We start from the raw sequence: 23,267 nt of genomic DNA, 5'->3' as shown, positions 1-23,267 counted from the left end.
AGTTTGAGAAACATTACCCGAGCTTATTTCAAGTCGTAATTGATTTTTGAAAAAAATATTCCAGGATAACAGAAGGCATTGGGCAACCTTTTGTGATTGTCATAATGAGATTTTGTGACCGTTGATCGATATTTTCAACACCTATCTCGGGCTTGAACCAACTGATTCTCCTTTGGAGACAGGCACTGAGAAGCCTATTCTGCAGGTGAAGAAATCAAGGCAGCGAACAGCACTCCAGAGAACGCTGTGGAGAAATTTCGATTAGAGGTCAGAGTTATATCCAACTGAGAGGAGAAGTGAAGGGTAATCACACAAATTGCTCAGCCTTTGGAGGGCTTTGACCATCATTTAGACTGTACCTGTCTCCTTCTGCCTAGGCAGGACTCACTGGTATCTTGCACCACAATGCACAGGGCCTCATCAAGCCCTTGTGCTAAATACACACTCCCTGTGCCTCACCCCCTGTGTCCTATTCAGCTACAAGGGACTGAGTAAAAGCTAATCGCTTATCTGAGACCATGAGAGCTGGCAGTCAGCTTGCAAGGTGTTACGGCTTCTACTTATAGGTCTTGTGCTCACCGCGGGAGCTACTATTCCTTCCCAAGTACGGGTGTTCCTTCTTCTTGAACAGCTGCCAGGAGCTCAGCAGCTTGAGAGCCCTTCAGATAAATAGCACCTGAGTTTACGTTATCTCAATTGCAGCGTGTATGGGCACAACCCTCAGGTATTTGGGCGCGGACTTGCCTTAGTCATAGTGAGACTGGAGAGAATGTTCTTTCAAATCAGACCAAGTTATAAACCCCTCCCCAAATATCAGGGGAACATCACCCTAGCCATAGTTACTCTTATAACCAAAAGAAATCACCAAAGAACATAGAACACCAGAGAGATTGTGTCAAGTAGATTCCTAATGAGTGATAAATAAGACAGCATGTAGTATAAAACAGAGCTTTCCTACACTTGAAACCTTTCTGTGACTTTATTTCTGCCTCATTCTCCCCTCTAAACTGACTACCTTGCTCTGTCTGCTCACTCAAAGCTTCTGCTCCCTTTTAGCTTTGGCTTGCCCATGACATGGCCACAATGGCCTCTTCTTTCCTTTCCTACATCACAACTTTTCACCTTAAGTTACTGTTGCCAACTGGGTCACTGTTTTCCAAAGCAAATTCCCAAGAGTGGGGATCTGATAGGCCCAGCTCATCTTTTCATTCCAGCCTGTGGACTGACTGTGACCCAAGGGTGATCCGACACCCCTAGGTCAGGTGTTCACCCATGTGCCATCATCTGTGCTGGGCATGGGAGGTGGTCATTCAAAGAACACGCAGAGGGCACTTCCCTGGTGGCGCAGTGGTTAAGAATCCACCTGCCAGTGCAGGGGACACAGGTTCAATCCCTGGTCCGGGAAGATCCCACATGCCATGGAGCAACTAAGCCCATGCGCCACAACTACTGAGCCCACGTCCTAGAGACCTTGAGCCACAACTACTGAAGCCTGTGCACCCTAGAGCCTGTGTGCTGCAACTACTGAGCCCACATGCCACAACTACTGAAGACTGTGTGCCTAGAGCCCATGCTCCGCAACAAGAGAAGCCACCGCAATGAGAAGCCCGTGCACCGCAACGAAGAGTAGCCCCTGTTCGCGTCAACTAGAGGAAGCCCGCACACAGCAACGAAGACCCAACGCAGCCAAAAACATAAATAAAAAAATTAAAAAGCAAACCAAAAAACAAACAAAAAAAAAACCAGCAGAAAACCAAAGAGCGTGCAGCGGGGAGTGGCTGATTTGGCACTGTGATTAAAAAACATCTTGGCACATCTGGCACATCTAAATTGAGAGGTTTTTTTTGTTTTGTTTAGGTTTTTTTTTTAACATCTTTATTGGAGTATAATTGCTTTACAGTGTTGTGTTAGTTTCTGCTGTATAACAAAGTGAATCAGCTATACGTATACATATATCCCCATATCCCCTCCCTCTTGCGTCTCCCTCCCACCCTCCCTGTCCCACCCCTGTAGGTGGTCACAAAGCACTGAGCTGATCTCCCTGTGCTATGCGGCTGCTTCCCAATAGCTATCTATTTTACATTTGGTAGTGTATATATGTCCATGCCACTCTCTCACTTCGTCCCAGCTTAAGCTTCCCCCTCCCCGTGTCCTCAAGTCCATTCTCTACATCTGCGTCTTTATTCCTGTCCTGCCCCTAGGTTCTTCAGAAACTTTTTTTTTTTTTAGATTCCATATATATGAGTTAGCATACAGTATTTGTTTTTCTCCTTCTGACTTACTTCACTCTGTATGACAGACTCTAGGTCTATCCACCTCACTACAAATAACTCTAAATTGAGTAGTTTTTATAGAACTATTTTCCCCATTTGCTGAGTGTTAGTTTGAATTTCTATTGCCTTCCGTGATATTAACAATTTCACTAAAGTCATTATCATGTAAAAATTGAGGGCATATATTCTAACTCGTTTTTCTACCTAATAAATACTGATATTGAATGAGATAGAGTCTAAGAATGAACCCCATGAGACTCTCCTCAGAACATCACAGGTGGACCTGTTCCATTGAACACTACTACCTTCTGAGTTTAATCCGTAAGCCCCAACTCTAACTCGGACCAAAATAAAACCAGAAGATAACACTTTTTCCTGATTGATAAAGAGTCACGTAATTGGTTGGGTGTGTGGGTCATGCATACAGGCTTTGGAGCTAGCCCACCTGGAATCAAAATCTGGCTCCACTTCTGATTTATGTAACTTGGGGGACTTATGTGACCCTGCTGCTTCTGACTTCCCTTATGTATAAAATGGGATTACTAAGAATGTTAATGATATGGGTTATTGCAAAGATTAAATGAATGAATCAATGAAAATGTGTGCTGGGAACAGTACCTACTACAGAGCAAATATCCTATAAATGTTAGTTATTATTGTTATAATTAGTTCCATAAACTTTGTTGAATTTTAATTGTATAGCTTAAGCTAGTTTCAGGTGGGAGCCTGTGAATTTTACAACCACAATGGTCTTAATCAAGAAAATGCAGGGTGGACTTCTTGTCACTTTCTACCAGTTTATGTGGCCATAATTTTATTATAGAAAGACATCAGAGTGGTTTGTTATGCAAAGCTTTTTACAGAATCATGCTGGTAAATTTCTGTCATCTTCATATATATTATTTCATTAATTTTCTGTTATGAATATTATCAAATGCCTGGGATCAAATTGAGAGCAATTGCATGATTTTTGTTGTCTTCCAGAATAGTAGATATTTAATTTATACCAATTAAAATTTCCTTAATATAAAATATTTTACAAAGCTAATTCTTTGAATCTTGTAGTGACATTGTTCTTTGCATTTTTCCCCCTGTATTACTTTTGGTTATAGTGACTTGAAGCTGAGAATATATTGGTGTGAGAGAGTCTACGCTGAAATAGACACGAGTCACTCTCAAATCCAAGTTCATGAACTGTGAAAAGCCTAATAAGCAAAGAAATGTGGTATTGCTCATGTTAATCTTGAGCTAAGCTGAAAAAGTTCTGCTTCAAGGTTCTGTCACACTAAATACACTCGTCTTGCTAAGTATATGTATCAGGTTCACTGCCTCTAAACAGGCAGCCTCTCCTAAACTAGTGGTAAACATTTTGATTAGTGAGAAGTGTTTTCACATCTGCTTATTTCAAGCATAAGTGCTTTTCTCCTTCTCACAGAAAAATTGAGATAAGGCAAATATCATCATCCCCCATTCATTTCCACTTGCAGTTTCAGCTAGTATGTAAATACAAGTCTTGGAGGACCAGAAAATGTCTTAAATTAACACAATACTTAAAATGCATTGCCCAATGCTAGGGAGTGATGGGAAATTGGCATTCCTGATGGAGCTGTGGTGAATATTCATTTTTCCATCTGGAAACTTAAGCACATGCGATTTAGCAGATTGAAAACTGGTGTGACTTCAGTACTGTAACTACATAAACTTTACAATCTTGAGAGTGTAATGCACATTAAGAAAATAAATGTGTTGCTGTAAAAGTATACAAATGAGATATAGAACTGAATTGGTTGCTGAAACTAATTAAGTCCATTTTTCAGAGGTAACCTGGGGCACCGCCATGTTAAGAGAACTCTTGGGTGGGGATTCAGGACCCCACTTTGATCACTATTATGAGGGTCCAGAGGAACTTGGAGACGTTCTTTGCTCATTTTTCCACAGGATTCCAATTTCAACAAGAATTGCCAGGATCTTCTTAGAAATACAGAATATTGAGGAACTGGAAAGAAACTGAGTAACTCAAAGACATACCTTATGCCATAAATAAAATCCTGTAGTTAGAGCTTGGATTGAAACCCTTCCGAGGACTGACAGCTTGTTCCTCTGTTAGAACCACTCTCTTGAAATTAATGGGCTTGGCTTTGTATCTCCAACTGTTCTGCACAAATGAACCAAACTGGGAATCAGTTGGAGTCACTGAAGCTTAACACAACTCCAGCTATTGTTTACATGGCTCCCATGAAACCCCTATGCCAAACTGATTAGATTTACAGTTCATTCGATAAGCTTGTCTGCTCATGGCACAGAAGGCGGTGAACCTTTTCACAAAATGAAACTAGAGTTGGAGAGAGAAAAAACAAAGCCTTTAATGAAGAGGGAGGCTGAGAGACTTTGGTGGGGGATCTTTTAAGTTTCTAGGAAGCCTCCCTTGTGCTGAGTTTCTCCTGCTCAGTGTTGGAATGATACTCTGGGATTTGTCCTCCTGCTTAACAGAAAGTCTTTAGTGCCATTTTCAAATTCGTTGTGATGATGGATATGTGTAATGCTAATGGGAACTAGGGACTATAAAAGACTCTTAAAGATGCAATGGGTCAGGGAGCACCATATGGATCAGTGGAAGCCATCACCAACCACACACTGACAGAGCTGCTTTTTGTTCTTCCCCTATCCCCATGCTAGAGGCTGGGAGAAAATGTATAAAGCCTACCGTATTTGCTCATGCTTTGGACCTCTTATTGAGTGATTGGGAATTAGTCATGGAGCCATGAAATCATCTCCCCCAAAACTCTTTCTAATCAACTTCTAAGCAAGTATAACTGATCTCATTTCTCCAGGAGCATGACTCAGTAGCTTAGTCAACCACATCCTGGCACTGCGGACTTGCTCCCGCTGAGAAAGATGGCAGCGGATGGGTCAGCTGAGTAGAAGCTAATGCTTACCTTCGGAGGAGTCCCACACAGGAACTTTATACTACATCTGTTTTGGTTATCTATTGCTTCATCACAAACGATCCTGAAACTTAGTGGCCTGAAACAACCGTCGCTTTATTAATATCTGTGGGTCTGGAATTCAGGTAGGGCTTGGATGGGTGATTCTTCTGCTTCAGAAAGTGTCAGCGGGGATTACTTGGTGGTATCCAGATGGTGGCTGGATAGGTTTGTAGGCTTCAAGATAGCTTCACTCCCATACATGGCACTTTGGCACGGACAGCTAAAAAGCTGGGCTCAGTCAGCCCCCTCCCTCTCCATGTGGTCTCATGGCTGCTTCACCATGGAAGGTGGACTTCTTACATAGTGGCTCAGGGTCCAAGAATGAGTGTTTCAAGAGTCCCAGGAATGAGCTATAAGGCTCCTTATGCTTTAGCCTGGGGAGTCCCAGAATGTCATATCTGCTTTCTTGACCAATTTTTATTGGTCAAGAAAGTAACTGAGGCCAGTTAAGATTCAAGGGTAAGAGAAGTAGACCCCACCTCTCAATGAGAGGAATGTCAAAAAAGTCTGTGGCCATCTCAAGTTTGCCTCAAACACTTTCTTGTGACCTTATAGAAAGAATTCAGTATTATAAGTCATTTCTCAAATCCCTTATCCAAAAATGGGGAAAAAGTAAAGGAAAACTCTTGAGAAACCCTTATGCACACACTGAGTATGCACTGAATGCTTAATAATATTTAGTAAACCCTGATATGAATTGAGTGCTTAATAATATCAATATTTAGTAACAATTGGGAGATCAGTTCAATGAAATATATGATTGAGAGTAATTGCACAGGTTTCAAGTAGATAACACCTGGCTGACAGTTTTACTATCAACCTTGAATAAATCACAGAGAACATTGATGTTTATATAAAGCAATATAATCTGTATGTATTAAACTCTGGGACTCGCACATTGGATGCCTTTTCCTATTGTTCACCTTATAGTCTTTTATTGCTACAACCATACTCCTTCACACACTGCCCATGTCTCCAGGATTCTATGTAAACTATAATTGTGCCTTGGAACCACATTATATCATCTTTACAGATGCAAACAGAAGCCTATTTCCTGCAGTGTTTTTTCATTGCAATAAAAAAAAAAAATCACATCTGTAGTATTGCTTCAAGCTCATAAGCCTCAGCTGTGTCTGCTGGATACGCAATGCATGCTTTCTCTCAGAAATCTTTTCCTGAGAAGGTCTAGCTGGCCTTAAGCATCCTCCCACGTAGGCATGTGCAGTTGGAACGGGAAGAGGGCAGGGTGCAGAGCTGACGCAGTTATGTACTATTACATACTATTGGGTGGATTGGGTGGTGGAGTGGGAGGTCAGGGAAATCTACCGCCTGAACCCTTCCTACTTCATGTCACCATGTCTTTTCTTTCTTTGGTGACTAAAGGACAAGATAGACTGAAGGTGATAACATTGTTAGCACTTTGGGACAGTAGACCAAAGAGTGAAACAAATGTGTTTTCCAATCTCAGGAACCTAGCCTTCTTAGGACGTGGCTGCTTTCTTTGTTCAAAGGAGTTCTGGATTTGCAGCCATCATGCCCCCCTCTCCAATCCACCCTCCTCCTCTCCACTCTCCCTCCAATCTCCCCAAAATCCTTTGCTAAGAATTTCCACTCCAGGTTAGGCAGTCCACTTTCACTTTTTCTAGCTGTCTTTGAATTGTTGGCAGGATTATAGTATCAGATACCTTGAGTCCAAAATGGCGCCTTGTTAATTGGCTGACTTGTTGCAGGGGTTTTCCATTTCCATGAGAATTACTGATATTTAGAGGAATCTGGGTGGGGAGGATGTGCCCCTTGAATAATGTGCACTATTGGGTATGCTCGGTTTTAAGCACGTAATGCAAGCGTGACACACTTTCTAAAAAACCTCTCCAACTTCAAAGAAGTCTTCTGGCATAAAAGTGATGATTGATGAAAACCCTGAGGTACCCTAGTCAGTCATTTTTTTAGTAGCTTCCATGTTCCAGGCCTAATTATTGGTACTGGGGATACAAAGATGAGTAAAGCATGGCCCCTACTTTGAAGGAACTAACAGTTTAGCAGACAGTTATATAAGCATATAAATAACAGTATTATTCAATATGAAGTAGGAGAGAGGTGTATGCAAAGTGTTGATGGAGTGTGAAAAGGGAGTGCCTGGGCAGATGGATATGGTGTCTACTTAATGCTACTCTCTCTTCTTTGAATATTTATTCTAAGTGGCTGATGGCTGGAATATATATATATATATATATATATATATATATATATATATAACATTTAATATATAATTAACATTTGAAAATATTTCAGCTTTGGAATATGTTTTAAAAATACACATAACTCTCAAACTATTTTTCCTGCATTTGAATTATTTTAAAAATACAGATTAAAAACTGTTTATAACCCCTAAAGACATCGCTAGATGACTGCAGTCAACACAAAAAGAAAGTCTCAGAGAAATAGATGTACGTATTTTGGTTATTTACAGAGTGTAAATTAGGAAATTCTAATGGCCCTTCAAAATCAAAGAGCTGACTGTCTCCCATACTCTCTTACCTCCTTTTCAACCAGTACAGCATTTACCCAACCATGTCTGTAACCAACAGCAACCGGGGATGAGTTGGCTACTTGGGGAAAGTAAACTTCTGGAGCAATGGGGTGGAGCTTCTATTTCCTAGTAGGGTCCAAGGCTGAAAAAATTCACCCTGGTTCATTTGACATGGTAGGGCACAAACCCCCCTGGTTAGCCCTTCTACGCTTTCCATCCTCCTGTGAGCTGCAGGAACAAGCAACATGTGTTCATGTACGGACACCCTAGCCTAACTGATAAAATGTGACTGCTGGCTTTTTTTCCTGCCAGAGAACAGCTTTGATCAAGATTACATTTTGTGAGCTGCTACAATTCCTTGTTTGGGAGTCAGGAAATTTGGTCTTGGTGGACTATTTGTCAGCCAAGGCTGAAAAAGGTTATGAACGTATGGTGTTGGTTATGAAATCAGAAGTCAGGATATCCTGAGTCTTAATTTGGTCGGAGACCCTGACATTCTCTCTTAAGAAAAGTCCCTGCTTCGATGTCTCCAGACATAAAATAGGACAATACCTTTTGCCTTGTGGAGATGCACTGATTTTCTAAAGGTTTTTGCAAATGAAATGTGGTGTAAGTATCCTTTTCACCAGGGAGCGTCCAGAAGCACCTTGTACAATGCAGAACCATTCAGCCCCTCACTTGGATCACGTGATCTGGGACAGCAAAGCCATTGTTACAGGAACATTCTTGGCTGCTAGGTGGTCCAAATTTCTGCATTCTTTTTCTCCTTTCTTTGCTTTTTGTTCTTTATAGTGGTGTGTTCACAGGGCAGAATGTATTACATTGCCTTCAAATGTGTTGTTAATGTGACAGGAGAATCAACTTGTTAAATATACTGAGTACTTAATTATTTGTGTGCAAATGGCTTGCCATCCAGATTCAAAAATTTTGAGGAAATTTTGAAGTTCAGGATCTGATTTCCCTGTGAAGTGTCATATTCTCCTAATTACCCTGACGATTCATTTTAAGTAGTAGAAGCTGCTTTAATATTAGCAGCAAGATGTATTCAATTAAGATAAAGCTTCAAACAAAATACCAATGATTTTTAAGTTGGCCATGATTTTTGATAATCTTTAGCACTTACTTTTTCCCTGGCTGATCAGATCGTGGAAAGAGGAAGATAAGGATGTGTTTGGACACATATGTCCACCTTTCATCTCTTTTTCCTACCAGGCCTCCTGGCTGGCGAGTCCTCTGAACTTTTTCTCTTCCAAACTTATGATACTGAGTTTGGAACCCATTGTTGCTTCTGCAAAGACTGGCAGGAGATAGAAGTGGTCCAGAGCCAGGGTGAAGCACAAACTTGCTTCCATCCAAACCTCAAGCACTGAGAAGTTATGATATGACAGAGATTATTTGCCAAGCTATGATGGGAAGGAATGGTTTACCCTGACCACTTACATCAGGTGAATGTGGGGCGCAGGTGACCTCATTCACATGCTTCCTCTCCCTGTGTGTCCCTGATCTGAAGCCCTCCTTTGTTTTGTATTCTAGTATATTTTCTTCTCCTTCATTTTCACAGCTACTATTTTATTCAGCACATATTTAACAGCAGACACTGTGCTCTGTATCTCACATATATAGTCTCATTTAATCCTTATAACAACCTGGTGAAGGAAGATTTCTGGCCATTTTACAGATTTGAAAATTGAGTCCTGGAGAAGCAGAGGAACTTGCTCCAGGCCCTCAGCTGGGAAGTGGGTGAGGCTAAGCTGCCTTCCTTGAGTGCTTGCTTTGACCTGAATTGATATACTCCAGAGATCACTGGGTTAAGTCCTAACTCAGAATCAGCTTGTCTTTTTTTTTTTTTTCCAGTTAAGATATTTTTATAGGAAGCAAGAAAAAATTTAAAACACGTCTCCTCCAAGTTTGGCCTGTCAAGACTGCATTTGTGCGGCATGAGATACACAGAGATTCATGTTTGTTTCTGATGATGGTGGGGATGGAAAACCAAATTTTCCAGTGGGGGTTTCACCTCAGCCTTGGGAGCTCAGTTTTAAATTTAACTTGATTCATTTAAAGTTTGAGTTTATTTCTGGCTGGCTGGCAAAATGTGCCTTCTTGGCTTAGAAAATTTCCCTCAAAACAAATTTGAAAAAAAGAATCCCACCTAAAATGGCAACATGAAATACTGTACAACATTTAATGCATTCATAACAAGCAAATTAGAAACATTCAACTTAAATTTACTTTAAAATAGATCTGGTGGGGCTTCCCTGGTGGCGCAGTGGTTAAGAATCCGCCTGCCAAGGCAGGGGACACGAATTCAAGCCCTGTTCCGGGAAGATCCCACATGCCGCGAGCAACTAAGCCCGTGCGCCACAACTACTGAGCTATTGAGCCTGCACTCTAGAGCCCACAAGCCACAACTACTGAGCCCCCATGCCACAACTACTGAAGCCCGCATGCCTAGAGCCCGTGCTCCGCAACAAGAGAAGCCACCGCAATGAGAAGCCTGAGCACCACAACGAAGAGTAGACCCCGCTCGCCACAGCTAGAGAAAGCCCCTGTGCAGCAACAAAGACCCAATGCAGCCAAAAATAAAATACATTTTTAAAAAAGCATCTTTTAAAAAAAAAAAAAGATCTGGTGAACAACCTAAGGGTCTATTGATGGATGAATGGATAAAGAAAATGGATAAAGAAAAAATATATATATATCACATTTTCACATATGTATTACACAATGGAATATTATTCAGTCATAAAAAAGAAAGAAATCCTGCTGTTTGTGACAACATGGATGGACATTGAGGGCATTATGCTAAGTGAAATTAGTCAGAGAAAGACAAATATTGTATGATCTCACTTATATGTGGAATCTGAAAAAAAAAAAAAACTCATAGAAACAAAGAACAGATGGGCGATTACCAGAGGCGGGTGGTGGGGGAAATGGGTGAAGGTGGTCAAAAGAAACAAACTTCCAGTTAATAAATAAACATGTTGTGAGGTTGTAATGCACAGCACGGTGACTATAGTTAACAACACTGTATTGCATATTTGAAAGTTGCTAAGATAATAAATCTTAAAAGTTCTCATCACAGGAAAAAAACTGTAACTCTGTGAGGTGATGGATGTTAACTAAACTTATTGTGGTGATCATTTCATAATATAGACATATATCCAATCATTATATTGTATACCTTCAACTTATACAACGTTCTATATCAATTATATCTTAATAAAACTGGAAAAATAAATAAATAAAATAGATCTGAGTGTTAAAATAAGGTAGAGGTGGCAATTTGGATTATCCTGATCCAAACCAAAGGCAGATTTGCCCCTAGAAAATGTGCTGTGACTTACAGCAAATAAAATATCCAAACAAAAAGCATTAAGGTTCAGTGTGGAAGGAAAACCCCTGAACATGTATACAGAGACGAAAAAAGCAATTGGGGAAAACTCTATTTCTTTTTCTGAAACACAAAAAAATCTGCCACTGAACAGTCTGAATCCCAGTTTGGAACAGTTTGCTATATACACCTAGTTTATAAAACTGTAGGTATACCATGCATGGGTCAGTGCATAACTTGTAAAAGCCAAATTGTGAAAGCCTGTACGCGGGTGGAAGTTCTGACACAACATTCTAAGTGCTTCAGCTCACGCTAACTTTATTCATCCTCAAGGCAAGGCGACTCTTTGAGGGTGGATGCTATTATCCCTACTTCATAGCTTGGGGAAACTGAGGTGGAGAGAGATTCAATGACTTGTTTAAGGTCCCCTGGCCGTGTGGAGCAGAGATGGGATTGGAAGTGACTTGGGTTCCATGGACCATGTGCTAACCACTCTGACAAATGGCCTTCATTAAAGGCCTGCAGGGAACATGTGAAACTGTTGATATGGCGATGTAACGCAACCACAGAAGAATAAAGAGATGTTTTAATAGTTTCTACGTTGCCTAAAAGCAGCAAATATGATATCCTCTGCTGTTGGTGATGACAAAGTCAATAGAACAGGGAACCTGAGAGCAAAAATGATTAAAGTAGGTCCCAGGAAATGGAAAATATATCAGGCAATACATGAGTTCCTCAGACCTTTGCATGGGTGACCCATAGTTTAAAATTATTTACAAGCTCCTCTACCAAAGGTGGAATATAGAACAAAAAAATTTCTTTTGAAAAGTGTATCGGTAAAATGCAAGAATTCAAAAGCTGTCAACTGAGCAAATGCTTCTATCCATTGCTTTCACTGCCTTTTTATTTAAAATTTTCAGTTTGTAAAATTTCTTCTGTGATTATTGTATCATTTTCTTAGGTATTCCATTTTGTTTGTTTTCTAATGAGGCTTTTTGGGAACATGACACAACTTTGTCATAACTGGATTTGTACAGCCCTTTGGTTTTTTTATACACACACACACACACACCCATGCCATCTAATGGTCAGCACACCTTTATCATCAAGGTATTTCTCTCACTTTGGTTCCAGACAAGTGTCTTTTTGTTCCAGAATTTCTTTCATTATAACTATGTACCTCCCTCCTCAGGTCTTTACTTCATAATTTTTAGATGTCTTCTTTCATTCCTTTGACCCTATAGACTGACATTGTCCTCAGCAGATCCTGAAGGACCGCTAAACCTCCTTTTTCTAAGACACTTCTTATGTCAGCCGTAACTATTTACCACAGAAATGATAACTAATTCACAAACCTTGATTGTTTCAGTTAATCAGGAAGCGCTGCCAATCTTCAAAGAGATTATTATTAAGAGCCTGGGTTTGACTCAACTTCAAGTATGTTTCGCATCGTAGCCAGAGATAGCTGGAAGGCAGGAGCGTGGGTCGTCTGTGATGGGCACTTGGCACACTCCAGAACAAGTCTCTCATCCTTGTTTTTATCCCCTCCTTCTCCCACACAAGTATTACTCAATTCGGTAGCATTATATTTAAATTTAACATTATGTAAAATTTCAATTTGAGCATAATTGGTATTTGGGATCAAGGAGCTAACTCTGGCTATTCAAACGTCATCTACTAAACATATCTTTGGGAGGAAGCAAGAATTACTCTTGGAAGCAAGGGGTGATATTCGGTATAGTTAACAGTTGGTATGACATGAGCACACCCAATCAGAAGAAGCCCTTGTAGTGCCAGGCAGGGCTTAAGGGCTCAAACCTTTTAGCTGCTGAATTGTGGGGAAGTTGGCGGGTCCTAGGAAAGTGGCCAGGGTGGGGCCAGTTGAACTTGGGGAACTCAGGGCATAGCTTTTAGCTACTAGTTCAGAAGTACTTCAGCAACCATTACAGCCCCATCAGTGGCTCCTGCTGAGTACCAGCCTGCAGTGAGGTTCGTCGTGCTCTAACTGTAATAGCTGGGACCTGTCCCTCTGGAATAGTATGTGTTTAACATGAAGAAGAAAGGCTAACTTGCATGAAAAATCATATTGCAGATGTTTCTTAGCTTACTAGATTATAGTCTCCAACGGTTTCTCAACCTTACCAAGGTTATCACATACTGGTTAAAACAGTGTGATCTTCAAGATTGTCTACTGAACTTGAACTCACTGTACCCCACTTTGGACTATATTTGACTGGAGATATCGATTGGGAGAGAAGTGGGACATACCCCACTCCTGGCAGCTGTTACCACCTGTGGACCCTTGATGATGTTCAGGTGGCTTTTCGGTGTGGCACAGGCTGCTCCCTTTGTGTAAATAACCCTTGAGGCGAGATGGCACATGACCCCTACCCCCCATCACCACATGCACACTCAGAGCTCCAGCTCTTCCCTGGGACTGCACTCTGCTTCTCTTTCTTTTTTTTTTTTTTTATTAATTTAATTTTGGCTGTGTTGGGTCTTCGTTTCTGTGCGAGGGCTTTCTCTAGTTGTGGCCAGCGGGGGCCACTCTTCATCGCGGTGCGCGGGCCTCTCACTATCGCGGCCTCTCTTGTTGCGGAGCACAGGCTCCAGACGCGCAGGCTCAGTAGTTGTGGCTCACGGGCCCAGCTGCTCCGCGGCATGTGGGATCTTCCCAGACCAGGGCTCGAACCCGTGTCCCCTGCATTGGCAGGCAGACTCTCAACCACTGCGCCACCAGGGAAGCCCTCTGCTTCTCTTTCTATGTCAGATTTCAAGGCAGGCTCCCCAAGACATTCCAGGAGCCTTTGGGCTAGCATTTTTGGCAGACTGCTGAAGACCATGGACCCCTTTTCAGAACAAGGTTTTTATTATTATTTTTTTAATCTTTTGGCCATGCCGCGCGCCATGTGGGATCTTAGTTCCCCCGACCAGGGATGGAACCTGAGTCCCCTGCATTGGAAGCACGAAGTCTTAACCACTGGACCGCCAGGGAAGGCCCAGAACAAGGTTTTTAAATCCATAAAATAAAATAAAATACATGGGATTACAAAGGAAACCAATTATATTGAAATACAGTTAACACAATATTTTTAAAAAATTGTGTTATAGCACTATTATATACATTTTAATTGACATATTACATAACAAGATCTAGCTGAGGGTCTATCTGATAGCTACTGTAATTTAAGATATTTGCAACAACTGTGATGTGATGTGAAAAACCAATGGGTTCTACTGGAGACTAAGTCATGGATTCTTACTGCCACCGTGGTGTGCTGCTTACCTTCATAATGGAAAGAAATGCTAAATGTCAGTTAAAGGATTAGTGAAAATAAAAATGTCATTTTTTTTTTTTGCCATCCAAATTCACAGTAACCTGAATTCTCTCTCCCCGGGTTAACAACCCCTGCTGCAGGATAAAGTTACCCCAGGGGTCAACACCTCACTGGAGGCCCCACCCCTTGTGCTGGAGGCTGGAGCCTTTAGGCCACCCACACCGAACTCAGAGCGGTCTCTTGGCAGGGAAGTACTCCTCCCAACTAATTCTGGGAACTTGGGGGCAGGAGAGAAGGGCTCCTGAGCTCGTGGGTGCCACTTTAAATAACTCATCCTTCACTGTTGAGGACCTTCTCAGTCTGAGAACACCTGGAAACCAAGTTTGAAGTTGCCTACACCAGTGTGACTTCTCCCACGAACTCTCTTTTCCACCTGGACGCAGATCCGTGGATGCTCTGGGGCAAGGCTGAGCTTCAGTTTTCTCATCTGCAAAAAGAAAACATCCACCTCATAGGATTGTTAGGAGCATGAAATGAGATAATAGCTGCGCGTTGTCAATTGCACAGCCCTATTGGTGCTGTTATCCTTTTTGACGGTTAGGTCTTTGAGGGCCGAGGACAATCTATGCAGCTCCATTCCCCAAGTACCTGGCCCGCGTTAATCGCTCCATAAACACTTGTGGAATGAATGAAGGAAGCCTGCATTTGCACGTGGGGCCTCGGTCGGCGAGCGCCCAGGGCTCCGGGCCATTAGGGCCGGCGCATCACCAGCACTTGTCTTTACTAACAGGTAGTAAACGCCTTTCCGGCTCTGCGCCGAATGGCAACCACAATTCAAGTGCTTCTCTCCAGGAGGACACCCGAGCCGGGGCTGCCCGGCCCGCAGCTCGCCTCCGGGTCTCTCCGCCACGGCTTCCGGGCCAGGTGCGGGGCGGCAGGGAGGGGCAGCGCCGCGTCGCACCGCACCGCAGCCGGGCAGGCAGGGAAGGTGCCGGCGGCGGGCGTGCGAGGAGGGGCCAGGGGGTGGGGAGGGCCGGGGCGGGGCCGGCGTCCTCGTCACTTGATAAAACGCCTGCGAGTCTCCAGAGAACAACGGGCTCATTCAGTGGTCGGGAGCTGCCCGCGAGGGGGAGCGGCCGGGCGGAGAGCGCGACTTGTCCCGGGGGTGGGGCCGGGCGCGGCGGCGAGAGGAGACCGAGGTGGCCGCGGCGGCAGCGGCGCGGCAGCCTCGAACCCAGCCCGGAGCGCAGGGCGGCCGCGCAGCTTCCCGCTCCCCTCCCGGTGCGCCGGCCCATGGCGGCCGCGGGGCGGCTGTGGCTGCTCTACCTGTCGGCGGGGCTCCTGCCGCGGCTCGGCGCCGCCTTCAACTTGGACACCCGCGAGGACAATGTGATCGAGAAAACCGGGGACTCCGGGAGCCTCTTCGGCTTCTCGCTGGCCATGCACTGGCAGCTGCAGCCCGAGGACAAGCGGCTGTGAGTTCCCCGATTCTGCCCACCCCATCGGGGCGCCGGCCCGCGCGCGAACCGGGGCGAGGGCGCGCCGCGTTCCCGCCGGCCGGCCCTGCCCCGCCCCGCCCGGGACTCCGCCGGCCCCCGGGGGGAGCGGGGCCCGACGCCCCGCGCGCTCGCCTCCGGCCCCGCCCGGCGCCGCGCCTCCCCCCATTCAGCCCCGGAAGGAGGAGAACCCGGGGGCCGACCCCTGCGGACCGCGGCCCCGGTGCCAGGCGGGGCTGTCCTCGGCCCCGGGAGAGTTTACTTTTTTTTTTTTTTTCTTTTTAAACAAAGTGCTCTCCGGCGGTCCTTCCCTCTGGGCGTGTTTGCTGGGAACTCGGCAGGTGGCACGCTTTGCTGAGCTTCACGTGTGTGCTAGGCGGGGGTGACGTGGGGTGGAGGGTCGCTGTACGCTGCGGTGAGGTGACTGGGAGGGTCGTTCAGGGAGATCCAGGCCTTTCCCAAACTCACAGAGAGCACCGCGTCCCCCCGCAGACTCGCGCGCCCCGCAGAAGTTGGAAAGCCACCTTTCCTCACGTCCTGCGAGGCTTTCCCCGAAGGGCGGGTGCCCCAGCAGGGGAGACTCTTACATGCCTTCCCCCTTTTTAAAAAGATGGAACTAACCACGCACCTGTTCGCAGGCTAGATCAGCTGAGAAAACAAGACCCTCTTAGTGGTGTGGCCGACCCGTCGCCCAAGCCCCAAAGCGTCCGGCGCCACCCGAGACCCTCTGGGCCCCTGCACTGGGCAGGCCCTGCCGAGGGGTGAAAGCAAAATGTCCGATCTGGGCTGGTGCTTTGCAAACAAGGTTTGGAAGTGACAGCCCCGCACCGTGGCAGAGCGGTGCTCTTCCCTGGAGAAAGTGGAGAACGGCACTCTTAGCCTCTCCTTTTCTTTGGAGACAGTGTTTGGTTCCCACATGATCAAACTCTTTAGGCTGGAGAGGGTATTTGGGAGCTTAGTCGCCGTAATCGCTGTGGGCTACATTCTTGATCTGTGCTACCGAAAAATAAACTCACAAAAGGTCCCCCCTCCCCCCAGGCCTTTAGTTGAACTGAGGTCCTTCCAGGACCAACAGAGCGAAGAAAGCAAAGTGCAGCTCCAGGAAAGAGGACTTTGTGTTTATGAGAGGGGAATGGGATTTTAGGGCTGGAGGAAACCTCTTGATTTCAGCAATTGAGAACTTTGGAATTGGTGAATGTTGCGGGTCCCTGAATCTTAAAGTCAGATTTTTCTGGTAACACCTGCTAGTGAAGCAAAGAAATTAGTTGGAGGTGGTCTGCAGGCCTGGCCAGCTGCTTATACTCTGCTTTCTCTCAGTAGAAATAATTGTTATGCTGTAAATTTGAAATGGAAGGTGGTTTCTGGTAACTCAGTGAATGGATGACATTTAGTGTCTCTAAATACTTGAGCGTGTAGATAGATGTGCATCTACCCATATGGAGAATGAACTTGTTAGTGCAGAAATGATCGTGGTCCCGCAGAGGGAATGAATACATTCTCAGCATTCTCTGCGCCAGATGCCTACTGAAGCTGGTGGTTTCCTTGAAATACTTGTTCAAGCAAAGATTGTGAAGGGGAGGTACTGGGGCAAGAAAGTGTCTTGGGGGTGGAGATTTGCAAAACGTGACTTCAGCCAGGATCTCTGTTGTCACTGAGGTTAGCAGCATGCTTGCTAAAACTTGTTCTCTCTGGTGGGCTTCTCTATTAGAGCTGCTGCAAGTGAGTAAGAAGAAGCCTGTGTTTGGGGTCTGATGCCTTCTAGAAATGCTCTTCTTAGGGACTGAAGGAGAGGAGCGGCCCACTCTAAGGGGGCTGTATCTTTCCTTAGAGCTCAGAGTGTGGCAGTAACCACACTCTAGAGGGCTGTGGTTTATGTCAAATGCTGCTCCCCCCTGCGCCCCTCCCCCCCCCCCCCAATTGCTTCTTTTGGTAAAGTATTCCAGCAACATTGGCCCGACCAGGAGAACCAGCACACACAGGCCATATCCACATCAGCTGTAACCTTTGTCAGTAAAGGATGTGTGTGTAAATAACAGCCGGTGAGGTTGAGACCTCACAACTTCTGGGCCAGCTTCCTAAACTCTGTACTTGATGGAAAAGCTCAGTGGGAGTATTTCAGGGAACTGGTGAGAGAGACCTGAGCTCAAAATTCCTTCTCGGCGTTTAGCAGCTGTTACTTTGAGCCTTAGTGTCTTTATCTGTAAAACGGAGATATTACTGCTTAATAGGGTTGTCGTGAGGCTTAAGAGATAACATGCAAAGTGCCTGATTCCTGCCTGGCATGGGTATTTGCTGACTAAATGGTGATGCATTTAGAAGCAGTAACTGAATTCCTACTGTGTGCCCTGCTACTCCACAGGTGTTAAACATCCTGTGATTCTCACTCTGCCAAAGAGTAAAGTCGAAGGTTATTGTAGGTTGGGTAATTTAAGCTTAGTCACATTTAGGAAACCCATCTTCAAAGCAATTTAACTTTAATCCATCTTAGACTTACAACAAAAGTTAATTTCTTGAACAGGGGACTTTACTGAGGCAGGAGAAGTAAAATATCAAAGATGTGTGGGCATAGCAGATGAATGCAGCATTATGGGAACAAACCATAGATTTTTGTGGGTTAAACTTTCTACGGTGCCATTTAAATATTTAATAACATCTTAAACTCTACTTAACATTTTATAACAGAATAATATTGTATCTGAGATCCTTAAAACATGCTGGGTGTTCCTAAAACTTTGGGGACTGTAAAACTGAAATAGAGACTGTAAAACTTTTCCTCGGCTGTGTATTAAAGACGTTTCAGACTCCAAAAGGTTATTAGATGGTTGGCTGAGTTACTGAGGTCTGAGGACCTTGGAATCTTTCGTTTCTCTTAGGTAGTTAAGGTTGAGTCACCCTGCCTAGATAGAAAGTAGAGGGTGGCATCTATGGGTATGTCCATCCTGTGAATCATCCCTCTTAGCTCTTCTGGGAAGAGATGGATCTGTGTATGACTGCAGGGTCAGAATCTGGAAGGAAGAGATAAGTGATATCCTCAGGGAGCAATCCTGGGTCTAATCCAATTGCCATTTTCTTATTTTGGGGAACTCTCTGATCACTGCTGTCTTCCTAAGGCTCTCCAGGCCCACTGTCGCTTCTGTTCTGACTCTTTAACATTTGCTCTTGGTTTTTCTCAGACTTGTGATGCTTCCGCTCTTAAAATCGTGTTTACTGAACTAGAGATCATCTAGTCCGACTAGCTCCCTTTTAGATGAAGAAACTGAAGCTGAAAGTTAGGAAATGTCTAAAGTCTCCTGAGTGCTTAAGCAGAATCTTAACAAAATCTGGATGTGAACTTGGTATTTCTGACTCATGCTCATTCCACCTCTAAAAGGAAAAAGTCAGAAGCGTCCTTCAGACCTGGAGAAATTGGCCAGCATCTGAATTTTGGAAATGTGCTATGTGAGGTTGATTTATTAAATTGCTCCCCATGTGGGTCAGGCTGTCTATTTAAATATCTGTGCCTGGACTCTCTTCCTATTGACCCTTATTCCAACTGGCCTTGGGTCAGCTTCCGGGTCCTTCTTGGCCTGTCACTCCTTCCCCTTCTGAAAAGCCCAGTGAGGGGTGACTGGAGCCAGCCCAGGATCAGAACAGTGTCCAGGATGTGTACTTAAGTACTTGCTTCCTTGCGTTCATTCAGAGTGCCATGTGGCCCAGGGCCATCGTCCAGGGACTGTCTCGGTCACCTTGAGTCCTCAGAGTGGAGAAAGAGCCAAAATGGGCAGGGAGACTTGGAGGAGATCTTAGGACTCTGCAAGAAAGCAGAAATGGACAAGTTTAATTGGAACACAGGCTGGTGTGAGCCCATCCAAGTAATGACTTAGGGTCAAAAAAGAAAAGTATTTTTGTGGCATGAATAATATGTCGGGAAAGTCAGATGAAATGCTCATGTAATACAGTTTTACACTATTGTAAAGAAGCAGGTACTGTGTTCTTAGTTGTATAATTCTCTATTTTAACATAACAATAATATCAAGATTTAATTTAAGCTTTGTAACCAAATAGTACTGGAACTATGGTGCCTGGTTCCCCTAAGAACCTTGACTTAACATATTGCTGTGGACAGAGTAGCAGGTGAATTATCTGGCACTTTCAAGATAGACAGTGGAGACATAATAGAAAATACTATCCTTTGCTTAAGTGACAGGGTCAGTTTTACCTGGAACCCTGGTTGGTTCCGAGTCAGCCCACCTTGAAGAACATAATCATGTTGTAAGAACCAGTTTAAATTTCTCCATGAAAGCCTTTTGATCCCAACCCATACTACAGCACTTCTTCCTTTGAGTGTCCGTAGCCCTTTGTATCATGTTCTGATGGTTTTGTGTTTAACGGTTATCTGCCATTTTCAGAGGATGATCTAATCTCCCCCAGCTGGATTATAGGTTATGTGAGGGCAGGGGTCTTAACGTTCATTTCTTTGCCTGATAGCACGTAGCATATGCCTTGCAAGTACAATGGAGTCATATCATACACTCAATTTAACTTGTGAAATCAATTTTTCCAGCTCAGGGTAGAGACGGAGAAATCCCTTTATTTAACCCTCTGTCCTTCCCTGCTCACCGTAGGCATTGGTCTCTGCTGCCCCCAGGGAAAGAGAAGCTATGGTGGTAACGCAAAGACTCCACAAGACCTTAATTCTTGGTTTTTGAGTTTTCAAGGGCCCAGGTCCCAGCTAAGGGATTTTCATGAGTGATTTTTTTTTTTTTCATGGGTGATGTTTAATTACACTTGACTTTTGCCTTAAAGGCAGACTTTAGAACTTAACCCCAGAAATACAGGCTGACCTGCACTGCAGTGCGTACTCAGGATCTGCTGGTTGTTAAAACGAGACTAGATAGAGAAGGATGGCCGTAGCGTAAGATCCTGGAAGCTACTTGACAAGGGTGTGGGGGTCAGATGGAAGTAAGAATGTGAGGGCACTTGTGCATTGATGGCTAAAGCTTTACTTATTCATGGTTAGTAAGGGAATCTTGGATACATGTAACTCTTAAGTGCAATGGTGGGGAAGCTGCTGACCCCCTCCAGTGAGAGCTGTAGAGTGGTGAACCGAGTGGACCACGTGTCTGAACCGAGAGCTAATGGCCTTTTGGGAGGGTGGTCAAGGTTGAGCCCTGCCGTAAAGGGCCCTGGGAGCTTTACTGCTCATCTTACCCATGTGTTTTGGGGTACAAGTTTAGAATCAAATAACTATATTTTCAAGGAACCTTAGGGGTTCTCAAATCTGGCTGGTCGTCAAGGTAACTTGGGGAATCTCTTTATAAAAAATATAATTCTAGACTCAGTTCAGCTCTATTGTACTAGTTTCCATAGATGTGATCTAAGAATCTGTTCTTAATGTTTTCTAAGAGTTAGATGAGCTTTCCTTTTTCACACAGAAGGCAAAAATAGTGTAGTGGATAAGAGCAGACTCTAGAGCTAGAGTCTAGATCCCAACTAGAGTCTAGAGCTAGATGGGATCAAATCCTGCTCTGCCATTTACTAGCTGTGACAGTGCAGGATAACTATAATTCTGCTCCACATTCCAGCGTGTAGGGGTTTTCCACGTACACCGCCAAGCCATCCTCAGATACTAGTCAACTCAGTTCTGACACTCTGTACCTGGAGATGGCATCAGATCCCACAGATTAAGGGTTCAGTCCTGCAAGACTGCCTCTCCCCCACTTCAGATGCCCACGTCAAGTCCAGGTTGTCACCTGTGCTGACGGACTGGCTATAAATTGGAGGTTCCCATGACCCCCTTCTTGGGTTTGATTAATTTGTTAGAGTGGCTCTCAGAACTCAGAGAAACATTTTATTTACTAGATTACCAGATTATTATAAAAAGACATAACTCAAGAACAGCCAGGTGGAAGAGATGCATAGGGCAAGGTATGGGGAAAGTAGAGTTTCCGTGCTCTCTCCTAGCATGCCCCTCTCCCCAAATCTCCACGTGGTCACCAACCCCGAAATTCTCCAAACTCCATCCTTTTGGGTTTTTACGGAGGCTTCGATACATAGGCACAGTTGATTAAATCATTAGCCATTGCTGATTGAACTCAACCTCCAGCCCTTCTTCCCTCCACGGAGGTCGGGAAGGTGGGACTGAAAGTTCCAACCCTCTAATCAAGTTCCTGGTTCTCCTGGCAACCAGCCCCCCTCCCTAGGCGCAGTCCGATAGCCACCTCATTAACATAACAAAAGACATCTCCTCACTTAGGAAATTCCAAGGGTTTTAGGAGCTCTGTGGGAGGAACAGTGGAAGGAAAACCAAATATATATTATTATAAGTCACAATACCTCATCTCTCTGGGTCTCTTTCCTCAGCTGTAAAGTGAGGATAATTGTACCTTAGACTAGTCCTGACTCAAGTAAGCACTTTGTGTGTGTGTTAAATAAATGTGGAAACCAAGGCTGTGAGAGGTGAAGTGGCCATGACATGTTGGGCAAGTTGGTTCTCAGTCCACATCTTCCGTGCTTCCTGGCCTGTGCAGTGTGTGCTTTCTCCTTTGGGGTTTGATTTTGATAATGTTCAAGTGTCCATCCTCCCTTCGCATCCATTCTACAGTTACACGTTTGGAAAGTACACCTCAGAAGAACCACGCCTTGTGGCCTTTTGGTAGCTGCCACGCGGTAGATAAACACCAGCAGGGTTTCAGTAGGCAGAGGAGATGAATGGGCAGACTGGTGCGGGGATGATGCGGTTCTGGACGGCAGGGACTTCGGGCATAGGGTACCCACGGAGGGTGGATCGTGCAGTTACAGGGTGGAGTGATTCATGCTGTCTCGTTTCCAGATCTTCTCAGACCTCTGTGACTTTGAAAGTCTCAGCTACCCACCTTATTCCTGGTAGGCTGGGTAATGTGCACTCCACCCAGGGCAGGACTGATGACGATGTATTTTTCTTAGTCTTTTGTTTGGCATTAATGTATGGTAGGAAGGAGCTTGTGCAAAGCTGGATCTGATTTGTTGATGATGAAGCTGCCTAAAGTTGAAAGATGCACGGGCAAAGTGTGGAAGTCATGTTCTAGCAGATTTTAGTTTGTTAAACTGGCATTTAGAATTGCATACAGAGATCTCTTGGAACTAAATTGAGGCTAATTGTTAATTAGTTGTGAACTGGCACAGGTCAATTGGCTCTTCAGTGTTGGTCCTTATTAGCCTAGTAACAGGGTAGAATGATCACCATCTAAACCACTGCTGTCTGGCTTTTCCGTTTCGATAAACAGGGCAAGACAATTCTAAATCAGTTCACCTGATCCGTGGTTGGTGTGTTTGCAGAATGACACCTTCATAGGCCACAGTGTAGCAGCCCACCTTTCCCACACGGCCACAGTACTAGATTCCAGTGTTGGGT

The 23,267-nt window shown here is 44.4% G+C and overlaps 2 protein-coding genes across 2 annotated transcripts in view; one reads left to right on the top strand and one right to left on the bottom strand.

The window, feature by feature from the left end:
• Positions 1–14,064, top strand: part of LOC309630332 (uncharacterized protein) — a gene marked incomplete at its 5' end in the record, with an annotated part of 251,439 nt that extends 237,375 nt beyond the window's left edge. Inside the window, one exon of the mRNA XM_082395446.1 lies at positions 5,105–14,064. The remainder of the gene's footprint in view (positions 1–5,104) is intronic.
• Positions 14,065–14,167: 103 nt separating this feature from the next.
• Positions 14,168–23,261, bottom strand: LOC309630329 (uncharacterized protein). The gene is made up of 2 exons (XM_082395442.1): positions 15,726–23,261; positions 14,168–14,886 (listed from the first exon to the last, which is right to left on the bottom strand). The coding sequence occupies exons 1-2, from the start codon at positions 16,062–16,064 to the stop codon at positions 14,755–14,757; spliced, it is 471 nt and encodes a 156-aa protein (XP_082251568.1). The 5' UTR covers positions 16,065–23,261; the 3' UTR covers positions 14,168–14,754.
• Positions 23,262–23,267: the final 6 nt, after the last annotated feature.

The sequence above is a fragment of the Balaenoptera borealis genome (genome assembly GCF_965194805.1).
Source record: "Balaenoptera borealis genome assembly, chromosome: 6".
NCBI lineage: Eukaryota > Metazoa > Chordata > Mammalia > Artiodactyla > Balaenopteridae > Balaenoptera > Balaenoptera borealis.
This window is presented reverse-complemented; position numbering and strand designations above follow the sequence as displayed.